Raw genomic sequence first — 27,667 nt, 5'->3', positions numbered from 1 at the left:
TTACACTTACTTCCACTAGGGTTAGCTCCTACACATGGGATCATTAAATATCTGCAGGGTTATCGTGAATTGAATTATTTTTTACCCCATGTATTTCTGTGTATGTGACTACTGGCAACAACCTTTTTGAAATTGGTCCAGTACTGAGTGTGAGTGCTAGGGGGGCAAGAATGAACATCAACATACTTCCACTAAGTTTTTGCCACTGACAGGCTCAGATTGTTATTATAACTGCCCTGCACTACATTATGGAAAGATGGAGGAGTTGCAGTTATCCTGCAATGCTTTGGTGTACTAGCTACTGATGCCGGTCAACATAGTAACTTTAGCTAACAGCATTAGCCTTCCTCCACTCTGTCTGCAGCAAGTGTGTCCACTCTTGGTACAGCATTTTTATGTAGTCAAATGTGCTTTGGTAGGGAATTCTTCTCCTCTTTGTCTGGCAGTAACCATAACTTCTGCCTGTTTGCATCCAAAGGTTAGTCTATGAAAGCTGCGTGAAGTGGAGCACCACATATTGTTAGCACAATTCAGAAATGTAAAAACACAAACCATTACTTTTATTTAAAAAATGTTTTATATAACACAAAGCTCCACAAGAAACTCTCCTTGCCAGCACCTCTCTCTCTCTCACTGTCTGCCAACAACAAGTCATCTCGCAAGATTTCAGAATGACACTTCACCATCTTTCCATGATCCAGTCAGACAGTTTAGTCAAAACAAGCACTTTTAGTGGTCGTATATTGTCAGTGTGAAGGTGCCCCATTTGAGAACATTGCAGCCGGTTCACAGCAGCCAGGCTGCAGCGCTCACACTCAATACTGGTCCAATTTTAAAAAAGCTATTCCCATTAGAACGAAGTTGCTCTCCTTCTGTGTGTGTTGTGAGTTTCTCTGGTGTTTGTTGGCCGTTGTTAGTGCATGTGGCTGTGAAAAAAACCTTTTATTTTAGGTACAGAAATCCATGATCCTTAATTATTTCAGTCATGTAGTGGTCATCCAAAATTACAAAGTTTTAACACAAAATTCCTTTTTGATGTTTCCCCAGTCAGTGTTTTCAAATGATAATAGGGGCAGCTGTGGCTCAGGAGGTAGAGCAGGTTGTCGAATAATTGCACAAGTTTGATCCCTGGCTCCTCTTGTCCACATTTCAAAGTGTCCTAAGCTACAACAAACAAACCCCAAATTGCTCCTGATGACCAGCACCTTGCAAGGTAGCTTGCTGCCATTGCTGTGTTAGTGTGTGTGAAGCAAAATTACACAACGTTGTACCAAAAATATTTCCACTTGAATTTTTTGCACAGAATGAGGCCCAAATTACTCTTGGAGGCACATTACAGTAGGAAGTGTTCTCCTAAAGTGTAAAATCCTCCCATGGTCTTTTTCGACACTTGCACACATCAAATAAGCCATCAAGACAATTTTTTTTAATGTATAAACTATTAACGGAGAATCCCGGAGAGTTGCTCCTTTTTAACTGTAGGGACTCTTCTCATGCCACTGCAGAGGTTTGCTGTTATTTTCAGCAGTATTAGTGGTTAAAAAAGACCTTTGAATGCCTTCGCCGTACTGCCCTGAGCTAATCACTGTTAGCCACGTCCGGCTGTTAGCGACTCTCCTGGATTTCTCAGTTAATAGTTGTTACACGAAAGAAACTGTCTCAATGGCTTATTTGATGTATGTAAATGCCAAAAAAGACCCTGGGATGATTTTACGTCAGAATTTAACTTTAATTCAATTCAATTCAATTTTATTTATAGTGCCAAATCATAACAAAAGGACACTTTACAGACTAGCTAAAGACCACATTCTATGACTTATTTATGATTTATATATAGACACAACAATTGCCCTGTAGAGTACAGTGGCAACAAAAACCTTCCCTATTACAGGCAGGAACCTCAGAAAGACTTTAATGACCTGTATGAACAAAAGGAATGTTTACAGCAAGCAAAACCTGTTTCAATGTTCAAATCGACACCTCATTGTTTCAAAACAGAATGTAAACTTGTCATTAGAAAAATTTGCATAAAGGACTCTCAGTTGCTTGCTGCTGTTGTAGAGGGAGAATTGATACACACACACACACACACCGGGAAGTTGTTTCAGATATCTGTTAGAAAAATGTGTCTTTGGTTTGAGGTTCTCATCTTTGAATCATCAGTTTGAAAATACAGTTTGAAGGGCTTGCCCTACAAGAATGTTTTGTGACACAACTATCTTGGAAGTCAATCCTGATGTGTGTTGTAGAGACTTGAAGTAGCCAGTGCCCATACACTGAGAATGGACTTTGCAGTGAAGTAGAAGATGTCTTGAGTCCAGCAAGAAGATTTTAGAAAAAATTGTGCATATTCTGAAATTCAGAAATTTTGAACGAGGCAAGAGTAAATGCCTGTGGAAATTGGAAACTCTTCTTTTTTTGGCATTAAAAAAAATATCAAAATCAGACACATATTATCGTACCAATTAGACTATTTGTATATGTCTTAATACATGTCCTGAGTGAATCTTTAACTTTCTCCTGAACCTTCCAGCCCATGGCCAGAGAGTACCAGAATGGGGATGGGTTTGGCTACATCCTGGCTTTCCGGAAGAAAGGCACAGCATCTTGGACAGTGGTGCGTGTTCCTCATGTGGAGTCATCTCGATATGTTTACTACAATGACAGCCTGACGCCATACAGTCCCTTTGAAGTGAGGATCAAAGCTTATAACCGCAAAGGAGAAGGTCCATTCAGCCAGATCGCTGTGGTCTACTCTGCAGAGGAGGGTGAGTTTAACCACAGGTCCCACATTCTAATCAGTAGTGATGTGCAAATGAAGCTTCATGAGGCATTAGTTGTATTTGTTGAGCCCACTAGATGGAGCTCTTGGTTTAAAGAAAAGGGCTCAATGAATGCTGATTCACTGGGTTTTCAACCAATTCCCCACCACAGTGACTTCCTGGTTGATCCAATAAGGAAGTGCCAAAAACTGCAGTTCTCTGAGGGCAGTTTGTTCAATAGAGCACAGGGTTTTTTCTGCATTATAAATTTGGAGGCGGCAGCCTCGCTAAAATTGTCTGCCGCCACGCTGGAATCTTGATTGAAAATCAATATTCTATGGAATCTCAGAAGTGATGTTTTCAACTCTGTTCAACTCGACCAGTAGAAGGGATGCGTTTAATTTTAGCTCTGGGCCGCAAATGACGTTGAAAGAGAGAGGGCCGAGGGAGCAGTACAACTTTTATCTCTATAGAAATGCAGCTGTAGCGAGTATCTCACTACCTCTGTCCTCATTTATATTTTATAATGCTACAAATTATATCCAGCTAAGAAAACAAGCCTGAAAAGTCGGAGGTCAAAACGGAAGTACAGAAAGGCGTTGCTATGGAGACGATAACCCGTCTAGCCACGTCTCCTTAGTCTTAGCGGGATGGTTTAAGAGCGTTGCAGAGCTGCATCTTGCTCTGTCTCACACTCAGGGGTGAAAGTAATTCCGATACTGGCTGGTACAGCTAAGCACGCACAGAAGGGAGAGATTGAGAGCGCGCATGCAGCGGTCTGCAGTGCAGCGAGCAATAGTTTCGAGAGAGCATATGAGTAAAACTGAGTGATAGGGCTTATTATTGCACGTTAAGATGAATAAGAGCAAACATACAAATACATTTATTCAGCACAGAATATTTTTTTGCTTGCTCAACTGAGAATATGTGCTCGCAAAATTGTTTCTGTAGTGAGAGGTCCGCTTTCTCTTTCAGCCCTTAAATAGTGAAATTGGGGTCCAGTGCCATCATCGGCCTTGTGAGAGGTTAAATACCCGGATCTCCACACCAGTTAGTTGGACCAGTCCCAGCCTGGTCAGATGCGTACATGAACCGATAAAGCCTCTTGGATGAGAGGTGAAACGTCTTTCTAGACAAATAACCAAGTCCAGTTGCTTTTGACTGAAATTGCTTTGGGGATAACGATGACCTGGACAAATAAGAACATTCACAGGCTTATTGCACACCAATTTGGGTCACAAACCCTTAAAATGGTGCGGGAACATGAGAGGTTGGCTCGGAGGATTGCAGTTTACAGAAACCACCTACGGTTTAGTCTGAGATGCAAACAACAAAGGCTTACACCAACTAGCCTATGCTTGAATTCCACTATGAAAGGCCATAGAGTGGAGAAAATCATAGAAAGGGCTCAAAACCAACTCCTCAATGAGCAAGTAAGACAGGTAAATTTCACTATCGAAGGGCTATAAGAGAAAGCGGACCTCTCACTACAGAAACTGACATCAATCTTACGTGTTTCTATCATGGAGGAAGTTGTGGATTTCACCCAGAAAGCCCAACTATCTCAACACAACAAGAGCAAAGAAAGACAAACAAAGAAATTTTACAATTAACAATCCCGGGACATTGGCAAAAACACAGAAATACTCACTTGGAAGCAAAAAACTGACACTCCAGTACAGAAAGAAACACATAACAGATGGGTTAAGAATTTGTCGGACAGAGATCTTACCCACCCAGAGTAGGAGGTCATAGCCAAGGGCTTGAACTTTGCCATGACATCAAAACTCATAGCGGAGTTGATTACAGCTACAGAATCTGCTATAAGGAAAAACAACCTTACTGGAGTCTGAACAGCTAAGGTTAAAAGTGTCAGCAGCATTGTCCGAAGCTAAGGTCCCCCTCATCGCCCCCCCTAATATCATGGTAGGGGAAACACTGCTGTAATTATGAAAATTAAATTTGTACTATTTAAAGACTACTCAGCAAATACACATATATACACGGTTGTATCTGTAAATATATAGTAAAAACAAAAACAGCTGAGCAAATGCATTTAAATCTACTCTGCCACATTAACGCTAGCTGAAGAGCCCATTTCGGTGGAGAAACAGATTGATTTAAAACACATGTAAACAATGATGACGGTCATGTCTCATCTTACCGTTGATGCGGCTCCACAGCGGAGAATCAGCTGAATAAATAGGATGAATATCAGTCTACCAGTCAACATCAAGTCCTGTGGGTTTCATTCACCAGAAATATGGCAAGACACGGTTATAATACCCAATTTTAATTTGATTTGTTTCTTGGCAGCCATAAATTCATAATATAACACACTGTGTTGTATTAAGATCAAAATCATCATTAAGAAGACATGGACATGGATTGGGTTCATAGAAGATCTGCTTTGCAATCCCTGGACACTCTCAGAACATGTGAACAAATTGTCCTGAAGAGTCAGTTGTGCAAAGTTTGCAAGTGTAGCTTTGTTTCAGCTTCATCTGGATCTTTATAGGCATAGCATACATTATGTTCTATGGAAAACTTCATTAGCTATGAGGTGCAACAGCTTAAATATAAAATCCCAATCTGACTCCTCGATGAAATCCTGAAACTTCCAGTTCCTGAACTGGAGGAGACTTTCTAATACATTCGAGAAGTTTGTTGTTCATCACAGAAAGCAAACATTTAATACAATCTTTAACTTGACAGCATACAGTGGATGATGGCAGGATGGTAATCGTTGCAAAATGTGTAATGAAAGGTTTGAAACAGTCACACTGTCTCTGACTGCAGTATCTGCTCTCACCACTGGAGGGGCACCACAACCTTTAGTAGACTGACCACATGACTGTTCCTAAAATATTAAGACACAGATCATGAAGTATGTTTTATATTGTGAGCTCCTGCCCTCTTTCTGACTCCTCGCAGAGCCAACAGTGGGACCATCAAACATCAACGCCACGGCACTGACCGCCTATGAGATCCAGGTTTCATGGGAGCCCGTCCAGCAGCTCAACGCCAACGGCATCCTCAGAGGATATGAGGTGATGAGCTGCATAAATACACATCTACACAGCAGACGCTAACTGACTGCCAAATATGGGATCGAAGAAGTGATACAGTAAATTCAAAGGGCTAAACAATGACCTTATGAAGTCATTTACTGAACACTTATTTTTTAGAAAGTATAGATACATGTGTGTATATATGATATGCATTTCAGTTTTCAGTGTAAATACAGTCCAGCTACATCTATATCTATAAAAAAACAACTGAAATATGTTTTCTTTGCCATGTGAATATTCAACTAATAAATAAGATGTGAATACACAAATGTTTACACATGATTATCAAGGACATTTTACTCCCTTTATTGTGATTGCTTATCACTGAATCTACAGCTACCATGTTTTTCTCTGAGGTGGCAAAGGAAAAACAATCTCAAACTTTGGTCTCTTAGACCAGGTTGTCATGGTGTATAGGACCAGTTTATTTGTTCAAGGTCCTCTGACCTGCCGTTATCTGATTTTATTAGATGTTCTCTGTCCCACAGGCTGCCATAGTTCAAACTCACTTTATCAGCTTTGATTGTTTTAATGGCCATGATCATAACAAATGTATCACTTTACTAGCGCTCAGATTTGCAGATGACAGATGTGACTGTGAGTTTTCCAGTCACATGGAAACACCTGGAAATTGATTTAAATGACCAGATATCCTGATTAATCTGTGTTGTCCTGGTATTTTAGCCCCCCAATCCTAAATAAACTTTGGTCTGTTTTTTGTTTGAAACCTGACCTGTAGGATAAGCTGCGATGTATGACACACTTCAAAGTATTTTTCAACAACGTCTCGTTGTAGACTCTATTTATTTTTGGAGAAAGCGAGTGGAACTTAGTCAGTTAACTAATTGACTAACATTGACAGGTTTTCATTTGGTTTTGTTGGGGCAAAATAGCTTACTGAAACCAGGTTAATGTAGAGTAGCAAATGTTACCATGCAAGACTTTCAATTAAACTGATTCACAATCCATCCTGCACATGATGTAAGATTTCTATTTCTGCCTTGAGACACTTTCTAACCAACTGAAAAAAGATACAAAAGAACAACACTTGAACATTACCATAAAGTGTTTTTTTTTATTTGAGATAAATAAGCTTTTTAAAAGAGGAGGTACAGTTTGCAGTGATGGGTGAAGCATCACCTGTAATCAACCTGAGACACTTCATAATGAACTCTGCATCTTTGGAAAAAGAAGAATAAAACGGGCTGCAGCAGAACAGTAAATTTGTTTTACCTTCCTGTGTTGTCAGTTCAAATCAATTTTATTTATAGTGCCAAACCATGACAAAAGTTATCTCAGGAAACTTTACAGAGTAGGTATAGACCACACTCTATGACCCAACAATTCCCCCGTAGAGTACGGTGGCAACGAAAAACCTTCCCTATAACAGGCAGGTATGTCAGACAGACCCAGCTCTATGGAGGACGGCCATCTGTCTTGACTGGTTGGGGAGGAAGTAAAGGAGAGAGAAAGAGAGAAAAGACGGACAGATGTACAGAGAGAGACAAAGACAGACAAAAAGACAGAGAGACAGACACACTTCTAGAGATGCAAACAACCACAAAGTAACAGTAATTATAATAGTATCTATAGTAATGTGAATATGACTTATATGTTATAGTATTTAATACAGCAGAATAGTAGAAAAAAGCACAGCTAAGGTGATGAAAATGATAATAATTATGATGGCAAACATGATCAATGATGAGTAGCGGCAATAGCAGCTACGATACAGCGAGACATACCACTGATGGTGTTTTTATGGCTACAAATGTTTTAGATTATAAGACTAGTGATAGTATATATGACTAATAGTTATAATAGTAGCAGGATGCATCATGCAGGACCACGGCAGCAGGCACCACCACGATTAGCAGACACCTGCGAGACGACAAAGCACAAGTAGCTGAAGGCTCTGCCTCTCATTCTACTTTTGGAGACTGTAGGAACAACAAGTAGCCCTGCATTCTCAGAGCGCAGCAATCTAGTCGGGTAATACGGTACTATGAGCTCTTTAAGATACGACGGAGCCTGACCAATAAGAGCTTTGTAGGTAAGGAGAAGGATTTTAAATTCTATTCTAGATTTTACAGGTAGCCAGTGCAAAGAAGCTAATACAGGAGAAATATGTTCTCGAGCTGCAGCATTTTGGACCAACTGGAGACTCTTAACAGACTTATTGGAGCAGCCTTATAATAAGGAGTTGCAATAGTCCAGCCTAGAAGTAACAAATGCATGGACTAGTTTTTCTGCATCTTTCTGAAACACAATGTTCCTAATTTTCGCAATATTACGCAGGTGACAATATGCAGTCCTAGTCGTTTTATGTAAGAATCGAAGGACATATCCTGATCAAAAATAACACCAAGATTCCTTACTGTGGTACTGGAGACAACATCATCCAGAGTAACAATGTCTTTAACTATTGAGTTTCAGGGGAAGTACAATAACTTCAGTTTTTTTTGGGTTTAACATCAGATTGCAGGACATCCAGCTTTTTATTTCTTCAATGCACATTTGAAGTTTAGCTAACTGATCAGTTTCTTCTGGTTTGATCAACACATTTAATTGGGCATCATCAGCATAACAATGAAAATTTATGGAGTGCTTATAATATTTCCTAAGGGAAGCATATATAAGGTGAATAGAAACGATCCAAAGACAAAACCCTGTGGGACTCCGTTACTGACTTTAGTGTGCATGGAGGATTTGTCGTTAACATGTACAAACTGAGATCTATCTGATAAATAAGACTGAAACCAGAAAATGTGGTTCCTTTAATGCCAATTAGATGCTCTAGTCTCTGTAGCAGGATGTGATGGTCAATAGTGTCGAAGGCCACTGTTGTGGAAATGATTTCTTCAATAAAGATCAACAGACAGGATCAGCTTTTTCTCCGTTATTTTGAGACAAAAATACGTTCACCCATTCCTCCTTACTCTTCCAAGAGTATAGCAGGAATGACACCGAGCCAAATCGTGCTCCATCTTTTAAAAGCATGAGCTAAGCCTCGGTTGGGTGACGTCTTTAGACCAAACAAAACATGCCTCAGACATTCCAATTCTGAACATTCTGAACTTCTCTCATCACAAGGTCTCTAACACAGAGTGCAGATGCACACATATGCCATTATACCATCATGAGTTACTTATTTGCGTTATCAATTAAGAAGGTTAGACAGAGGAAACACTGAACTGTGTCTGACCGGACAAAACTATGATTATCAATTACAAATATCTAATATTCCCACAACAGTCCCCCCTTTGAACATTTTATGTTCACTACAACAGGAAATTTGTAATGTATCTATATTTCAATTTTTGAAAAGAGTTAACATAACATGCATAAAAACTGGAGAACAGCATACATGTATCTGGCCAAACTTCTAACCACAGGGCCCCCAATCACCGTCACTGCTCAGCTACTTTCTAATTTCTACAGCCCCCTTGACAAAGTCGGTTGTCACTCTTCACTGGGTTGAGATAAAGGATATCTAAACAACCCCACCCCCCCTTGTAGCAGTCTGGTCAAGCTGTAGACGGTAAAGGAGCTAAGGTCGGACAGGCAAGCAGGCAGTTCCTGAGTGAGACAGTTTGCACACAATTACATGTCATGGTTTGCACAAAAGGGTGAGAATTGTTATTGCTGTCATCACGCATGTGGTTGTAGTGTAATCAACCCCAACATTCACATTTTGTGTTTACATCAGTTTGACTATCTGAATCCAAAAACGGTGGTACCCACAGATCTTCATCTGGGGTCATGGTGATTCGTGGGTACTGCCCCGTGGCGGAGCTCACTAAGGAAACCACGAGTGCTCGGCAGCAGGCAGCAACAAATGACCACAATCAAAACAGGGAGTAGGAATCTAACAGCGGTGGTTTTCCATCCCCCCATTGTGAGCCAGGACCAAAGGTCTCAACCGTCATGGGCTTCTGAGTCTTTGCTTTCCTCTCTGTGCAACAGTTCGTTCAAGTGGGCGACAACGTGAGTCAAGTTGTCACCTAATGCAGGCAAATGGGCGCAGCATTTTGTCCCGATAATGTGGCACACACCCCCTTGAGAGACACCCCAGGCTGTGGGTGTGTGTGAGGTTCAGTCTGCCCAGATAAGGGCCCGCGTTCTTGCACTCAGGCTTGGTGTAGGCAGTGTTCCATGTGCCGCTCACTGTCTGGTTGCAAAAGGAAGTGCCCAGATTTTGGTCAAGTGATGTCCGGCACTTTCTTACAAAGCACACAGCTCCTCGTTGCTGTGTGAGGTTCGTCGTCATCACTGAATGATGCACCTGACTCAGAGTAGTTGTGACGTTTCTGAAACTGACTGTCGATCCCTCCTAGTTGACGGCGCTGATGTTCAGAACCCCCAACCAGGGAGCGAGGCCTGCGATGGTTCGGTCCGCCGACTGCACTGGCTTGGTAAAGGCTATCATGACCCCCAGAGTTTCAGAAACATTCAGGGGCAAGGGGGCCACAGGCAGTGCCGTGCCCATACCGTGAGGAAGCTGGGCACAGACATAGCAATTTTCATTCGTCATCAGCCTGGCGGTTAGAGCCACAGCTCGGTACCAGGCATTCTGCTCCGGTGATGTCCACGGTGTGTAGTTCCTGTCCGTAGGAGGAGGAAGTGTTGAGCCGGCGGCTGGTTTAGGCGTCATTTTCACGTTTTACTACCCCGCTGCTTGCCGGATGATAGCTGCAATGCCGCCTCAGGTCAAAACCGAGGTACTGGCTAATGTTTTTAAGCTCTGCGTTTACAAAAGGGGTCCCATTGTCGCTTGATATTCGTGAGGGCACTCCCCATCTAGGAAGTATCTGTGTTAGTAAGGCTTTTGCCACTGCTGACGCATCTTGCTTTGAAGTGGTAAAAGCCCCTAAATACGTTGAGAGCATGTCTACCACGACAAGGCAAAATTTCTTTCCCTCACTTGGCGTTAGTTCTATGATATTCAATTCAATTAAATTCAATTAAATTTTATTTATAGTGCCAAATCATAACAGAAGTTATCTCAGGACACTTTACAGACTAGGTAAGGACAACACTCTATGATAAACAAAGACCCAACAAAAACCTTCCCTATTACAGGCAGGAACGTCAGACAGACCCAGCTCTGTGGAGGACGGCCATCTGTCTTGACCGGTTGGGGAGGAAGAAAAGGAGAGAGAAAGAGAGAAAAGACGGACAGATGGACAGAGAAAGACAAAGACAGACACAAAGACAGAGCCAGACACACTTACAGTAACTATAATAATATCTATAGTAATGTGAAAATGACTTATATGTTATGGCAGTTAATACAGCAGAATAGTAGAAACAAGCACAGCTAAGGTTATAGATTATAATAGTAGCAGGAAGCGTCATGCAGGACCACGGCAGCAGGCACAACCACGATCAGCAGAGACCTGCGAGACGACAAAGCACAAACAACTCCGGGGAAGAAGCTGAATTAGTAACATGCATTGATGAGACATGAATGATACAAACAGAGAGGAGAGAAGCTCAGAGTATCTAAAAAGTATTATCCCCCGGCAGACTGGGCCTATAAGAAACATAATTAAGCAGAACAAAATTAGCTTAAAAATAACGACATTGCTAAGGGCTCGTAAGCCCTAGCTGTAAGATTTATCAAAAAAGGAAAGTTTTAAGTAAGGACAGTGTCTGTATTCCGAATAACACTTGGGAGTTGGTTCCACAGGAGAGGAGCTTGGTAGCTGAAGGCTCTCCCTCCCATTCTACATATCCATTCATGATATCCATTTGTAAGTGATCAAAAGGTCTCGCCGCTGGGGGATGGGCGCTCTGTTTGACCCTAATGCCTCTGCCTGCATTGTTTGTTGCACAGATCACACATTTTTGCAAAATTTTTGTAAGTATAGTGAGAAACCTTTTGTGTACCAATGTCTTTGGATATCACGTGTCATCCCCCTTTTGACGTGTGGTCTCGACCATGTGTCAATTTAGCGTAATGGTGAAACAAATAGTTCGGCAAACAGGGCTTGTCATTAGGCCCATACCATACCCTAATGTTTTGTTTCATCACACTGCCATCTTGCTTCCACGCCCGTTTCTCTTTTGGTGTGGCTCTGTTCTGCAGCTCTTGTAAGTCTGCGTAGGGTGTTACAGCAGGGTTGGAAGTGATAGCAAGCTGTGTTATCAGCAGTTGTTAAGCTGCGACCTTGGCTGCAGCATCAGCGTGGGCATTCCCTAGTGAGAAATAGTATGCCGATGTTATGTGGCAACAGCAAAGCATCAAGGAGGGAAGCGACCACTTTGTGATGGGTGATGGGTTTGCCAGATGCAGTGAGAAAATCTTGATTGGTCAAAATTTGTCCAAACGACTGGCAAACCCCCCATGCATATCTGCTATCTGTGAAAATGTGGTGACTGCAAAACCTGATTGGTTTGCCGTGATGCTGAGCCGTCCACATAAGCTCCATGTCGAGGTTGGTGAGTGGTGTTTCACGAAGATCAGGTCTGGGGGAACAGATTTCGTTAATAATAGCCACGCAGTCATGGGGCTCCCAATCCTCAGCAGTAGGGGGCAAAGTGGCAGGATTGAGTACAGTGCAGCGCCGTACAGTGATATTGGGCCGTTCAAGCATAATGGTGTTGTATTTTAACCATCTTGCAAAGGACAATTTTGAGGTCTTTTCTCTAACAGAATCATAGAGACTTCATGTGGTACTAGCAAGGTTAGTGGAGAGTAGCCCACAATGTCGCGAGACGCTATGACTGCTTTCTCCGCAGCTGCCACAGCTCTAAGGGAGGCTGGGACTAGTTTGGATGAGAATTATATAACCGGCCTTTTTTGCCCCCCTATAATCCTGCAGTAAGACGGAGGTCATGTAGTGTCCCTTTTCATCAATGGTTTGTGTAAATGGCCGGCTGCAATCTGGGAGGCCCAGAGTAGGTGGTGTCTGTAGAGCTAGCTTTAGATCGTGGAAAGCTTTTTCTGCATCGGGTGTCCAAGCGACTTTGTCCTGTGCCTCTAGACCCTGACCATGAGCAATGGCCGCCAAAGGTGCCTCGATGCTTGCATAGTCAGGGATCCACTGTCTAAAGTATGATGTCATGCCAAGAAAACTCATAACCTGTTTCTTTGTGATTGGTCTTAGAATTTCTTGGATGGCAGAGATGGGCGTTTGGGAAAGTGTTTTCCCCTCTTGCGATATAATGTGTCCCAGAAAGGTGACCCGATTACATGCAAACTGCAACTTGGACGCGCTGACCTTGTGGCTGTTGTCGGCAAGGTGTGTTAGCAAGGCCAGCGTAGGAGTGTAGGAGAGCAAATCATAAAATCAACCACATATTCCAGCAAGGCGCTGTTTTGTGGCAGACTTAAGGACTGTAAATTGTCACGCAGAGCAGCATTGAAGATGGTTGGAGACTCCGACAGCCTCTGACACAGTATAAACGTGTATGCTTTACCTTCAAATGTGAATGCAAACCAATATTAGCTGTTGGGGTGTATGGGGATGCTGAAGAAAGCATTAGCCAAATCTATAACAGAAAACCACTTACTTTCAGGTGGAACTTGTGTAAGAATTGTATGAGGATTTGGTACTGTAGGGGCACGTGCGTGGATTGCCGCATTTACCGCCTGCAAGTCCTGGACAAACCTCCACTCGTCGGGCGTACCTGGAGGCCGGATTTTTTTTCACGGACATATTGGCGTGCCGACGAGTGAGCTCTCACAGGGGACGTAATGGATACTGTCGCTGGCAGGGCCTGTAGGAAGATCTTGGGGTGTTTACAACAGGTTTGGCTTTTTTTTTTTATCAAGCCTACATCGTGCCGGTGTTGCGCCCACACTTGCGGTGGCACTCGTTTCAGTTCTGGTATGTCAGTGACATTATTGATCATTACCTTTCCATGTGATGCAGTGTAGTGTGATGTAGAGGATACCTCTGGGTTTTGAAGTTTAATCTCGACCATTGTCAGAGCAGTAACTGCCTTTTGAATTGTTACTCGATGCACCTTTAAACCTTCATGATACTCAGTTGCGGGGTCGGCCGTTTGATTCCATCTGGTCGCCTCGATGCATTTTGTCAGCCAAGGTTGCGGCTCCTCTGTTTTGATCAAGGAAACATACAGGAATTGCGGCACTTGGAAGGAAACATTAGGCAGGCACACAGAGATTGCACAGCGTGTGTTATCCCAATTCAGGCATTGCAATTCTAAACTGTCACACAGAGTACTTTGTTTAAACCATGTCTGTTCGAATAACATATCTTTCCCTGAGCAGATGTGTGCAGCACAATGCAGGTCAGTATGAAACAAGTTACCAGGATGTGTGTGTGTGGCTGGGTGAATGTGTGTGCCTGCCGCAGCAGTGAGGCTCTAGTGGGGGAGGTGCCATAGATAGTGGTAAGTAGCCGCATTATCAGGAGAAGTCAAGAAGGCTTGAGTGTATGAATCATTTCTAATTATGGTTAGGCCTTCCGGGCCTGAGTTAATGTTTATGCCCAACACACACATAAGATCTCCCGCTCATTTTGGGTGTTGTTTTGAAATTGTTGTGTCATATAACAGATTCTGTCTCTCCGAAATCTACTAGGAATGTGAGGGTAGATTCTTATAGGCAGCAGAGTTTAGTGAAGTATACATTCCTGCAAGTTTTTGTGATGTGTGTGTGTTTTCTAAGCATTCAATAGCCCGCAGTACGGAATTTAAACTGTGTAGTGGAGAGAGTGTGGATGTGTTGGTGTGCTCACGTCGTTCACGCCCTCTGCCTCTTTCGCGACCTCCGTGGTGATTGTCTCTTCGAGGTAGGTTGGAAATGTTGGCAAAAAGTCAGGTGCTCCGCTGCATATTTCTATCCTCCATTCTTGACCTCGGGGAACAGCGCGGCAGCCTCTTTCATGTTTGTCACGCCGTTCGGGTTTTTGCTCCTGGTGTAGTGGGAGCCAGGTTCTCGTGCCCGTAGGCGGGGGGCTGTGTACATGATCGCCAGTGCAGCCAGGTCCTCGAGGGGGTAGAGTGGTTGGTGGGGTTGTGGTGCGGGCTGGGCAGCCTCTTGGATCTGGGGCTGAGCCTGCTCTGCCTGCTGCTGGTTGGCTGGTTGGGGAGCCGGCCTGGTCGGAGGAGCCGAGTCAAGGTTGAGGGTCGCATCTAGTTTAAGACACAGAGAAGAAGAGGGGGAGGAGAGGTTACCCTTTCCTTGCCTATCTGCTGCCTTCTGTCTTTCAGCTTGGCTTCCTGTAGCCAGCTATCATAGGCAGCCCAATCAGCTTTGAAAGGCTCCTTTCTTCTGCCCCTCCTGCTCTTTTGCTTTTCCCTGTCATCTTTCTCCTTCTGCCTGAGGTTCACTTTCTGAATTTCCAATTGACTGAGACTAAAAATGCCTGTATTGGGAAAACCGCACTCAGTGGCCCAGAATTTGAATTGGTCAACGCAAGATTCACAGTAGTTTTGTTCATATACTGGAGATTTGGGCTTAGGGCTATGCCTTTGTCGCTTTTGCTTTGAGCTGACCCCATCTCGCTTAGGTCTGTCTAGAGTCGCACTGGCGTGTCAATTATGTCATTTATTGTTCCTCTTAGGATGCTATTTCTATGTTTTACTGGTAGTAAGTTTAGGCCTAGCTTACCTTTATTATTATTATTATTATATTATTATTATTAAAGGTGTTATGCTCAGCTTGTCTTTAGTGATTTTTGAAATCAATTGAACTCTTTAACTTTAATGCTAGCTAGTTTAGCCTTAGTTATATTGGTAATGGTAAGCTAGTCTATGGCAATACCCACAGTGTAATTTGATATGCTAGTTATTTTTCTTTAGCTTAGAAAGCTAATGGATTAGCTATGCATTAGCTATGCTAATTATGCTAAGCTAGTCTATGGTAATATCCAAATTCTAATTTCATATGCTAGTTTTGCGCAATGTTAATTAGCTTAGCATCAGCTATGCTTGTTATGCTAAGCTAGGCTATGATAATACCCAAAGTCAAATTTGATATGCTAGTTTTTTGCTTTTATGCTAGTTTTTTAGCTCAATGCTAATTAGCATTAGCATACATACATTAGCTAGGCCCTAGTAATGGCTGCAATCAATCGTAAATGCTAACAGTAAGCTTAGCCTTTCTGGTAGCTATGCTACTTGGGCCTATAGCTAACCGCTAGGTCCTCTCAGCTGGTGCTATCTGTTGCTCCCCCCTCCTGTCTGGCGGTCTGCCAAACCACTCCTGGCAAAAATGATGTGTACCAAGAATTTAAAATGCACAAACGGTCGATTCAAAATGGCGTTCAGGTTTTAAAATGGCGGGCCTCCAAGCCACGCCCAACTTCAAAATGGCGATTGATAGCCACTGGTTTAAAATGGTGATTGGCTTTTATAGCCACACCCAACTTTTGAATTTCAATTGTCAAAATGACCAAGCCTGCAAAACTTCATTTGTTAGAATAGAATAGAATAGAATTACTTTAATGATGATTTAATGAAGATTTTGTTACAGCAGTAGTGGGTCAGCAAATAAAACACTTTGTACATAACATACATGGAATCCAATATATACATAGTGTATATATACAGTGCACAGTGTGCTATAAACAATAAACAATAATAATATATACAACAAAACAAAATATGCAAAATATATTATAACAATAATAATACATACAACAAAACAGTAGAGAGACCAGAGTTTTCTGTCAGGCAGAGGTGAGAGAGTTATTATATAAAGTGATGGATTGTGGCAGGAAAGATTACCTGTATCTATTGCTACGACAGCGAAGCTGAAGCAGCCTTCTGGAGAAGGTGCTCGGCTGTCTGACCAGTGTGAGTTGGAGAGGGTGGAGAGGATTATCCATGATGGATAACAGTTTTTTCAGTGTCCTCCTCTCCACCACAGGCTCCAGAGTGTCCTGTTTGCAACCTATCACAAAGCCAGCCTTCCTGATCAGTTTGTTGAGTCTGTTGGTGTCGCTGGCTCCAATGCTGCTTCCCCAACAAACCACAGCAAAGAAAAGTACACTGGCCACCACAGACTAATAAAAGATCTCCAACATCTTGCTGCACACCCCCTTCTTGTAAACAGCTTCAGTGTTAGATCTCCAGTCCAGTCTGTGGTTGATGGTAACACCCAGGTACTTGTAATCCTCCACCGCCTCCACATCCTTTCCCAGAATGCACAGAGGTTGGAAGGCCGTCTTCCTCTTCTTCCTAAAATCTATCACCATCTCTCTGGTCTTGCTGATGTTCAGCCGCAGGTGATTCTGTCCAGTCCTCTTCACAAAGTTGTCTACCAGTGCCCTGTACTCCTCCTCCTGTCCCTCACTTATACACCCAACAACAGCCGAGTCGTCAGAAAACTTTTGCAGGTGACACGACCCGGTGCTGTACTGAAAGTCAGTGGTGTATAGGGTGAACAAGAAAGGAGACAGTATGGTCCCCTGTGGAGTTCCTGTATCACTAACCACCACATCAGACAGAACACTGCCCATACGGACAAACTGTGGCCTGCCTGTCAGGTATTCAGTACTTCAGGAGATCATTTTGTCTACTTCCATCACCCGCAGCTTCTCCCCCAGTAGCAGTGGCTGAATGGTGTTAAAAGCACTGGAGAAATCAAAGAATGTGATTCTCAGTACCTCCTCCACCATCCAGTTGCGAATGGGCTCGTTGCAGCAGGTAGATGACAGCGTCATCAACTCCCAAGTGGGGCTGGTAAGTGTATAGCAGGGCTCTCACCTGCGGCCTCAGGTTGACCAAAACCAGTCTCTCCAGCACCTTCATGACGTAAGATGTGAGGGCCACTGGTCGATAGTCATTGAGGTCTGATGGTGTCGACTTCTTTGGAACAGGAACCGGGCAGGAAGTCTTCCAAAGCACTGGTATTCTCTTCTGACCAAGGCTCAGGTTGTAGAGGTGTTGTAGGAGACAGCTGGTTGGCACATGTCTTCAGGATCCTGGGGCTGATACCGTCAGGGCCTGCAGTTCTGCTGGTGGAGTCTCTCCAGCTGTCTCTTAACCTGGCCTGCAGTCACAGTCATGCAGGGGAGGCTGCTGGTGTCTTCCGTGGAGGACGAGGAGGTGGAGGATTAGATTCACAGTATGTATTTACACAATTCTATTTTGGGTTTTTTTCTCTGAATTTGGATCACAGCTGAGTAACATTAACTTTTCTACTCGGAACCATGAAAGCCAGCTGCTCAACATGCAGATAGCAGTTTGCCAAGGCACATACAGTATCTCAATTGGTCCTTTGGTCAGTCTCACACACACACACATACACACACAGGCCTGCAACATTCAACCCCTACAAACATCCTTGTTAAAAGTGGGTCAGTCAGTGGATAACCCGTTCAGACAAAGATTTTTTAGAATCCAGTTTATGGATCCACATATATGTTTATATATAGATAGATTTTTACAGATCTATATATTTATTTATTTTTCGACAGTAACTTTACCTTATTCATTTCTGTGGGAGTTTTCACAAGCAGTGTTTTCACCCTACCGACTGAATTACTTTATTTGGTTTCTAGCTATTTATTGCTGTTAAAAACAATCTCTCCCTATACTATCTTATGCTCCCTGTTCCCTCAGCGCGAAGGAAAGGGAGGATAGTACTGTTGATGGGACCTTGGACTAAAACGAAGCCTTTACACACAATCCTCTTTCCACAGCTTTCCAACACACATGCATGCACACAGATAGGGTAGAGAGGGAAAGAGAAAAAGAGACGCACATGGGAACAACACACACATAGACTAACAACAAACCTAGCCTAGCATACTGTCCGGAATCATCTCTTACTTTGCTCATGAGCTAACCAGAAACGTTGCTGTGATTCACCTCAAACAGATTCAAACTGTGAGACAATGTTTTCAACAACTACTACAACTACTAATCAGACTCGAACTGAAAAGAGAGCAGCTGATCAAACTGCTGGCCGGCCCTTGCACAGACTCTCACTGTACGTCAAAAAACAGGAGAACTCAAACTTCCTGCAGAGTAGGGGCCCGCACCCTCGTCTTCTAGGGCCCTACTGTACGTCGACAAACAAAAGAAACTCATCAGAGATTATTGAAGAGATCCTCCACCGAGTTCAGTAGGCACCAGCAGTGTGAGGACACGCCGGCTGTTGGACGTTAGGCCCCCACTTCTCAGCTGAACTTGTGGCGAGGTTAAGGTAGGAGCTTCACTCCACTGTGCAAAGGTTTCACCATCAGTCCTGTCCAGCCCCTGCCTCTCACTCCAGGTGCCCACCCAGGGACGCCAAATTGTTGTGGAAATTGATTTCTTTAGTAAAGATCAACAAACAGGATCAGCTTTTTCTCTGTGGTTTATTTTGACAAACCTTTTTTTTCTGCAGACAAAAATACGTTCACCCCTGCCTCCTCACTCTTCCAAGAGTATAGCAGCAATGACACCGAGCCAAATTGTGCTCCGTCTTTTAAAAGCATGAGCTAAGCCTCGGTTGGGTGACGTCTTTAGACCAAACAAAACATGCCTCAGACATTCCAATTCTGAACTTTCTGAACCCCTCTCACAAGGTCTCTAACACAGAGTGCAGATGCACACATATGCCATTATACCATCATGAGTTAGTTATTTGCATTATCCATTTTTTAAGAAGAGGTTTAATTACAGCTACTTTAAAAGACTGTGGTACATAACCTGCTGATAAAGACATAATAATCATATCTAATACTGGAGTGCTAACTAAATGTAACACTTCTTTGAGTAACCTAGTTGGAATAGAGTCTAAGAGACAAGTAGAAGGCTTTGATGCTGAATCGTTGAGGTTAATTTGTTAAGGTCAACTGTAGAAAAGCAGTCCAAGAACATATCAGGTCGTACAGTTGGTTCCTGGGTTTCAAGAAAAATTGGTGCCAAGCGAGTTGACTTTGTCCCTAATAGTTATAATTTTGTCATTAAAGAAGGGCATGAAGTCGTTACTACTGAGGGTTATAGGAATACATGGCTGAATAGAGCTGTGGCTCTCTGTCAGCCTGGCTACAGTGCTGAAAAGAAATCTAGGATTGTTCTCTGGCATTACGGAGGGCCTTGCTATACGTTTTTAGACCTTCATGCCAAGCTAAGCGAGATTCCTCCAATTTAGTGGAACACCATTTACTTTCCAATTTTCGCGATACTTGTTTTAATTTACGGGTTTGTAAGTTATACCATGGAGCTAACTTCCTATGTTTCATTATCTTCTTTTTTAACGAAGCAACAGAGTCGAGTGTTGTTCATAGTGCACCTGCAACACTGTCAACAAGGTGATCAATTTCAGAGAAACTAACGTTAATGCAGGAATCTTGAATATTAGGAAAAGGCATTTAATTAAATGCAGATGGAATCGATTCCTTAAATCTAGCTACAGCACTATCAGATAAACATCTAGTGTAGAAACTTTTGCCCAGAGGTGAGTAGTCCTGTAATATGAATTCAAAAGTTATTAACTAATGGTCTGATAAAATAGGATTCTTTGGAAAGACTATTAAGTCATTGATTTCTACACCATAAGCCAAAACAAGGTTGAGGGTGTGAATAAAACAGTGAGTATGTTTATGTACACTCTGACTAAAACCAATCAAATCTTATAGAGAGATAAACCCAGTACTAAGGCTATTGTTATAAACGTCCACGTGAATATTAGAATCTCCTACAATGATTACTTTATCAGATTTAAGGACTAAATTTGACAGAAACTCTGAGAATTCAGATATAAATTCAGAGTACGGACCAGGAGCACGGTACACTATAACAAGTACAATTGGCTTCACAGTTTTCCAGGTTGAATGTGAAAGACTAAGAACAACACTTTCAAATGAATTATAATTTAGTTTAGGTTTAGGGTTGATTAATAGGCCTGAGTCATAAATAGCTGCAGCACCTCCTCCTCGACCACTGCCTAGAGGAATATGAGTATTAATATGACTGGGAGGCGTGGATTAATTTAGGCTAACATATTCTTCATGACACAACCAGGTTTCAGTCAGACAGAGTAAATCAATATGGTTGTCTGATATCAGATCATTTACTAATACAGCTTTAGATGACAGAGATCTGATGTTTAAAAGTCCACATTTTATTTTCTGATTTTGTTGCATTATCGCAGATTTGGTGTTGATTTGTATCAAGTTTTTCTGTGTAGCTCCTCTTCTGTTAATTTTTGATTTAATTAATATAGATGGCCGTGAGGCACACACAAGACGAGACAAACTCCAGGAAAATGTCCTCGAAAGGTCCTGTAAAATGATTTTTAAAAAGAGTGAAAACCCCGGCATTCCCGATATGTTCGTTGCCTGTTGGTGAAGTTGAGATAAATGACGCTTCTGTTACTTATGAAGATAGATGACCTCATTAGACAGCTACTAGAAGCATATTTGACATATGTAGTGCATCTGCTGCTGTGGAGGTGAGATTTCTGAAGCATAATGTCCTAAAGCCATGCTTAGTAAACTGCACTGCACACTTTAATGCAGTGTTTCAGGTCAGGTTTGTACTGGGGTTTATTCTGTGTGTCCTCAGATCCGGTACTGGCGGCAGCATGAACGAGAAGCAGCAGCAGACCGAGTGCGGACAGCAGGACTGGAGACAACAGCCAGAGTGTCTGGACTAAGACCCAGCACTCGATACCACGTCGCTGTTCTGGCGTACAACAGTGCCGGCACCGGGCCGCCTTCACCACGCTCCACCATCACCACCAGGAAACCACGTATGGATGCAGTACTCACAAACATACACAAGCAAAAAAAAAACGATCCACACGTCAGGCTTTAGCTTGTCACAAAGAGGGAGTGATTCATAGAAAACATTCTACAAAAACATTATTTTGATTGCTTTGAGTTAGAAATCAGCCCTCAGCTACAATGAGAGCAAGTGTGTAGCAATAAGTTTTATAACAGTACTTTCAATCAAAGTCAAACCTAAACCTTACAACCATACTATTAAAACTGTCTGATTCCAACTGGATTTTATCAAATTCAAAAGCTTAACCACCGGTAAATCCCTCTGCTGATCATCCTCTGTTACGGAAACGATGTACACCTTTTTCATTGGTTAAGACCAAGCGAACCGGACCACAGGTGTGAAAGTGTACCATCCCATGGTCTTTTTTGACACTTGCACACATCAATTAAGCCATCAAGACAGTTTTTTTCATGTAACAACTATTAACAGAGAAATCTGATAGAGTCGCTCGGGGCAGTATGGTGAAGGCATCAAAACGTCTCTTTTTAACCACTAATACTGCTGATCATAACAGCAAACCTCTGCAGCAGCATGAGAAGAGTCCCTACACAGAAAACAAAGCACCAATGGGCTCCTTCCTTTTAGATTGACTTTGCTAATCCACTTGAATGGACTTTACTATGAGGGGAGCTGGTACAGGGGCCAGTAGGTAAGTCTCCAAAACATTCTTTTAATAAACACAGGTTCACTAACTATGTTGTTGGTACTTTGTTTTCTGTGTAGGTACTCTTCTCATGCTGCTGCAGAGGTTTGCTGTTATTTTCAGCAATATTAGTGGTTAAAAAAGACGTTTGAATGCCTTCACCGTACTGCCCCGAGCTAATCAGTGTTGGCCACGGACAGTGTGAAAATTTATGGAGTGCTTCCTTATACTATTTCCTAAGGGCGCACTCACACTGTCCGTCCATACCAAGCCCCGGGCTTTAGGGTACTTGTCCCCCCCTCCCTCTCATCCCCCTGGCCAGACCCGTTTGTACTCACACTGCCTGGGCCTCGCTCGAATGCTTCTTGCCTGTCCATACGTCATCACGCCGTAACACGTCACACGCATTGATGGACGTCATCGCCATGCGTCACTTTGTTTACAAATATTTCCATAGACCTCGGAGTTTTTGTGCATCTTGTCCGACTTTTTTAAAATATTTTCATCCGACCAAATCTGCAGTAAACACTCCACCTTTGCATCACACCAATGTGAACCTTTCGCCACCATTGTTTTAAATGTCCGCACATGGTCTGTCTTTTTTTTTTTTCCAATGTCCGAACAGGCGCACATAAAATGACGTCAGAGCCACCGAAGGCCTCATGCTCATGCTCGTACACGTGCGCACTCCCGTGCTCGTACATGTGTAAACGCGCTTACAAAAGCCCACCTCTGCCAAACGGTCTGTGGACGGCCAGCTGGCAGTAGCTAGGTGCGGTGCTGTTGCACTAACACTGGTCAAACGAACTAGACTTTACCTGTAAAACCTGTTTGGGCATGGTACGGATGGACAGTGTGAGTGCGCCCTAAGTGACCTGATCAGCGGACTTCGCTCAGACTTGATTGGTTGTTGAAAGAGATGACTTGTGTTAAGTTCTAAAGCCAGCTGCTGGAGACTTGACAAGTTGAATCGCTGGCGACGACATCAGCCGGTTAGATTCACAACAAGACGGGTCAATTCACACCCCTGCAAATTTCACCTGCGACGTTTGAAAACAGTTGTGTTGCGAATCTTTCGTCTGAACTTAAGAAACGACCAAGTGTAAACATGGACATGAGCACAGCTGTGTAAAAATTCACCTCCCACCGGAGCTCTTCAGCCTCCGTTCCACCCCAACGCTGAACATGCTGCAGCTAACGTTAGCACAGACAATGCTGAACATTCTGCAGCTAACGTTAGCACAGACAATGCTGAACATGCTGCAGCTAACGTTAGCACAGACAATGCTGAACATGCTGCAGCTAGCGTTAGCACAGACAATGCTGAACATGCTGCAGCTAACGTTAGCACAGACAACGCTGAACATGCTGCAGCTAAAGTTAGCACAGGCTGCAGCTAACGTAAGCACAGACAACGCTCCTGAGGGACTGTCATTAGTTGATGGATGATTTTTGTTTCTGTGTTTTTGAAAACATGGGAGAAAAAACACTCTATGTTAAACTGTTTATTTTGTGCCAAAGATATTATTCGAAATATTTTTGCAATATCTGAATATACAGTACTAAGCACTGTTTTATTTTTTTATGATATATTAAGTCATATATCATAATCCATTTAATTGAAAAATGTTGCTTCTTGTGTCAAATATTGATATATTTGTTTATTGATTTATTTGATCTTGATTGATATTAATCGAGATAATTCATTACAAAGCCTCTGATTAATTAGATTCATTTTTTTAACCGTGTCCCACCACTAATTTAAACAAAACATCATGATGTATCTATAGGTGTTTTGAGCCCAATACCACAGGCCAAGCAATTCTTCTGAACAGGCGTGTTTTGGACTATGCACTGCATTGATCCATTAAATACTTTTATTATTATATTAAATTTTCACAGCTAAAAGCTATGCTTGTAGTTTTGTCATGATCTATCATCCATCATCACAGATAGAGTTGCACAAACACACACACAGGAGTCATATCCTCAGGCCTGTCTTGCCATTACGATCCTCTGACTAATATAATACATATAGGACTCATATAGTCTCCTTCTCCACCTCTCCTCCTGGCAGAAATGGATGATCCCTCTCAGCTGTAGCATCTAGTAGGTCCGCTCAGTACTCAGTAAGGAGAGGAAGCATTTAGCACTTCCTAGACCTGTAGCTGTAAACTTGTAAATTGGAGGATTAGATATGATCTATATTTGAGAGCAGCGCCCACACCTCTTCCTGGAGCCACGTCAGCACCTGTCATAACATACCCACATATCTCTGTACTCAATTACTGTAATATGTGTTTCTTTATGTATTTTTTATTTATTTAAAGGTACATTTAGTTAACTATTTTAACCTTTTATATCCAGTACTTTTAGCTAATCATTTGAACTGTTTGTCATTAGTTTGAGCTATGTCTATGTCTACCATTTATCCATTACTTTAAGCTACCTGTTTAAACATGTACACGTCACACACTCTTACATAACTGCAACATGTAGTCTTACAGGTGTTACAGTTAACTTTATGTCAATATGTGGATACATTCTTTTAATCATATAATATATTTGAATTTTTTTCAAATGTTGTTGAGCTAGGCAACTACGGAAGTACCCCTGCAGTACAGGTAGCCCTGGTTGGGAATCACTGTGATACAGTATGTGTTTACAGATTATTATAAAATGTTGCAATAAAATGAAAGTGTTAAATTAATTTGAGCATAAAGTGCAGCTCCAGTTGATGTAGTACTGCACTGCCTAGGTCTCATTTGCAAAAGAGATTTTTCATTTCAATGTGACTTCCTAGTTATATACTACATTGGGTTTTGTGAGAGACAAATATCAAATATAATAGTTACAGTACACAGTGGAGGCTGACATACCCTAATATTTAGTTCCCAAGACCCAAGATAACCTTAATGGAAAAACTGACTCTTTGTGTGTCCTTGTTTCTCTCTTTTCTTTAATGTTGATTTTAGTTTTTAAAACATGTTTGTGTTTCTATTACAGCTCCTAATCGTCGTCCAGGCAACGTGTCATGGAAGACTGATGGCTCATGGGTAATGGTGAGGTGGGATCATGTGAAGGCCATGCACAATGAATCAGCTGTACTGGGCTACAAAGTAAGTGTTGTCTGACTAAGTGCGTGCGTGCGTGTGTGTGTGTTTCTGTATGTCATGTGGCACATCAAAGACATCACTTTCTTAAGGGTTCTCGCAGTCGCTAGTTACAAAAGTGTTGAGTTAAGCCAATGACATTTGAACTTGTCACCTGGTAAAGTCAATAATCAGGAGTGTCATTATTTGATTTCACTTACAATTTTCAGGTTACGATTTGATTCGATTAAAAAGATGTTTTCTTCAGCACTTTTCTTCAGCTATGCCATTGTTAGATTATGGAGTCTTGATTGGTAGAAATAAACAGCAACATTGTTGGTTTAGTTTCATTCACATTCTTAAATTTTTGAAGCCTGGCATAATAGCATACATTGATTATTAAATTATAAGCTCTATTTAGATTTAGCCTCGGCTTTGTAAAAGTTTACACAGGGAGAGGTAAACTGAGATGCTGTGTCACTTTAATATCTAGCATTCAGAAACTCAAAAGACTTGCATTCTGCCAAGTTATGTCTTTATGATGGCTTGTGACTCTGTATGGACTGATCCGGAACAACTGTCAGGGCAGATCCACCACAAACAGAACCAATCAGATTGAAGTTCTTATGTTATATAATTATATAAATATTATATATTTATACAATATAAAAGAACATACACACAAATGTAGCTGTCAGGATCATGATGGTCATGTTCAGAGGCTAAATAATAATTACCCTCTTGGCATGAAAACATATCTGGCTGGATGATGTTTTGCTTTTGATATATCAGATCATAATATGTGTAATCTCTGCATGTCAGATATGAGGAGCTATAACAAGCCTTATACCAGCGTATGAATGAGGAAACATAATCATCAACAGATATTCACTGTATCAACGGTCCTTTAATATCAACACACAATGCCATTGCAGTATACAAATCAATGAAAACCACTGTCATAAACATTGCGTAATCTGATGTTTTTTTGTGCTGATGCTAACTGTAAAAAATTGCTGTGTTGGACCTGAATGTCTGAACTAAACTTTAAACCTGCTGCGTTCTGTATGGCAGGTTCTGTATAAACATGAGGGTCAGACTGCCCTGAAGGTTCTGGATAACACCAAGACGTCAATGAAGCTTCCGCAGCCAAAAGACAATGGTTACGCTGTGTTGGAGATCCGGTCCTGGGGAGAGGGTGGGGACGGGCCTGCACACGAGATCATTGTGTCGCGGGACTCTGGTGAGCTCAAAGCTTTCTCTGGGTGAGGGGGAAGTTTCAGCAGAGGGAAATAGTCAATAAAATACTCAGAACAACATAACATAATATTTATGCTCCACCATTGGGCTGAGAGCAGAGGGGTCAAACGTGCACAGTCTAGCAATCTGTGCATGTGCAGGTTTACCGATCGGTTGGTATGGATTTACACATCAATACTTTTTTCTTCCAGGTGAGCCCTGGAAGCTCCCTAATGAACAAAATAACTATTTAATCTGAACATTTAAATGTAAAATGATATGAATATGTAAAGTGTCTCTATTGGGATGTCTAATACGACTTAGTTAGCTCTAGGTTATAGGTGGTGCTTTAAGACTGAAGCCTATTATTCATTCAAGGCCATGTTATCTTAGCGATAGGAGCATTAGGGTTGACTGTCATGTTGATCATAAATATTTCAACAGTACGGCCAATAAATATGTGATAGTGGGAGTTTTATATGCTTAGACATTTAATGTCCTTTGGTTATAAAGGAAAGGTAGTGTCCTGAGATAACTTTTGTTATGATTTGGCACTATAAATAAAATTGAATTGAATTAAATTGAAAAGTAGAAAGTTTAATTAAACACAAACAATAAATAAATCATAGGACATAAAATGGATTAAGAGCAGCTGTAAAAAAAAATCTTTGAAAAATTAATTAATTAATAAAAAAGTAAAAATAAAGCTATAGGTTGAGGTCTGGTGTAGATAGTGAAGTACTCTCTCATGTTGTGGCAGGTGAAGACAAACTGTCCTGCCATGATGCAGCTCTCTTTTTTTTCTCCAATGACTATTTTGAGAGTTTCTTTTTCAGATAAGTTGTAAAAATGTGGGTGTTTTTGCCTAATAGGAGGAAGAAACGTAGTGCAATAAAGTGTTCTATAGTGTGGGTGCTCACATCAATATCATTATAGCTACAGTTTGTGGTGTGGATGGCCCTTCACAGTATGAGATGCACACTCAGAGATGGAATGATACATCCAGCAACTCCATATAAATTGACTGTCTTTTACTCTCTCTGTCACACAGGAACTGGTATGATGGTGCAGAACGAGGCCTCCACCACACTATCCAGTCAACCTCTCCACTTCCTCACTGGCGTGGTTCTACTCACTCTGGTGTCTTTGTCAAGCCTGTGA

At 42.0% G+C, this 27,667-nt stretch overlaps 1 protein-coding gene across 1 annotated transcript in view; it reads left to right on the top strand.

Annotated features, from left to right (window-relative positions):
- The window catches only part of cntn2 (contactin 2), a gene marked incomplete at its 3' end in the record, with an annotated part of 125,566 nt that extends 97,899 nt beyond the window's left edge, over window positions 1-27,667 (top strand). Inside the window, exons 18-23 of the mRNA XM_083939878.1 lie at window positions 2,534-2,768; window positions 5,697-5,812; window positions 21,311-21,497; window positions 25,182-25,294; window positions 26,342-26,510; window positions 27,558-27,667. Coding sequence (XP_083796004.1) covers window positions 2,534-2,768; window positions 5,697-5,812; window positions 21,311-21,497; window positions 25,182-25,294; window positions 26,342-26,510; window positions 27,558-27,667 — 930 coding nt within the window. The remainder of the gene's footprint in view (window positions 1-2,533; window positions 2,769-5,696; window positions 5,813-21,310; window positions 21,498-25,181; window positions 25,295-26,341; window positions 26,511-27,557) is intronic.

The sequence above is a fragment of the Echiichthys vipera genome (genome assembly GCF_963691815.1).
Source record: "Echiichthys vipera genome assembly, chromosome: X".
Classification (NCBI taxonomy): domain Eukaryota; kingdom Metazoa; phylum Chordata; class Actinopteri; order Perciformes; family Trachinidae; genus Echiichthys; species Echiichthys vipera.
This window is presented reverse-complemented; position numbering and strand designations above follow the sequence as displayed.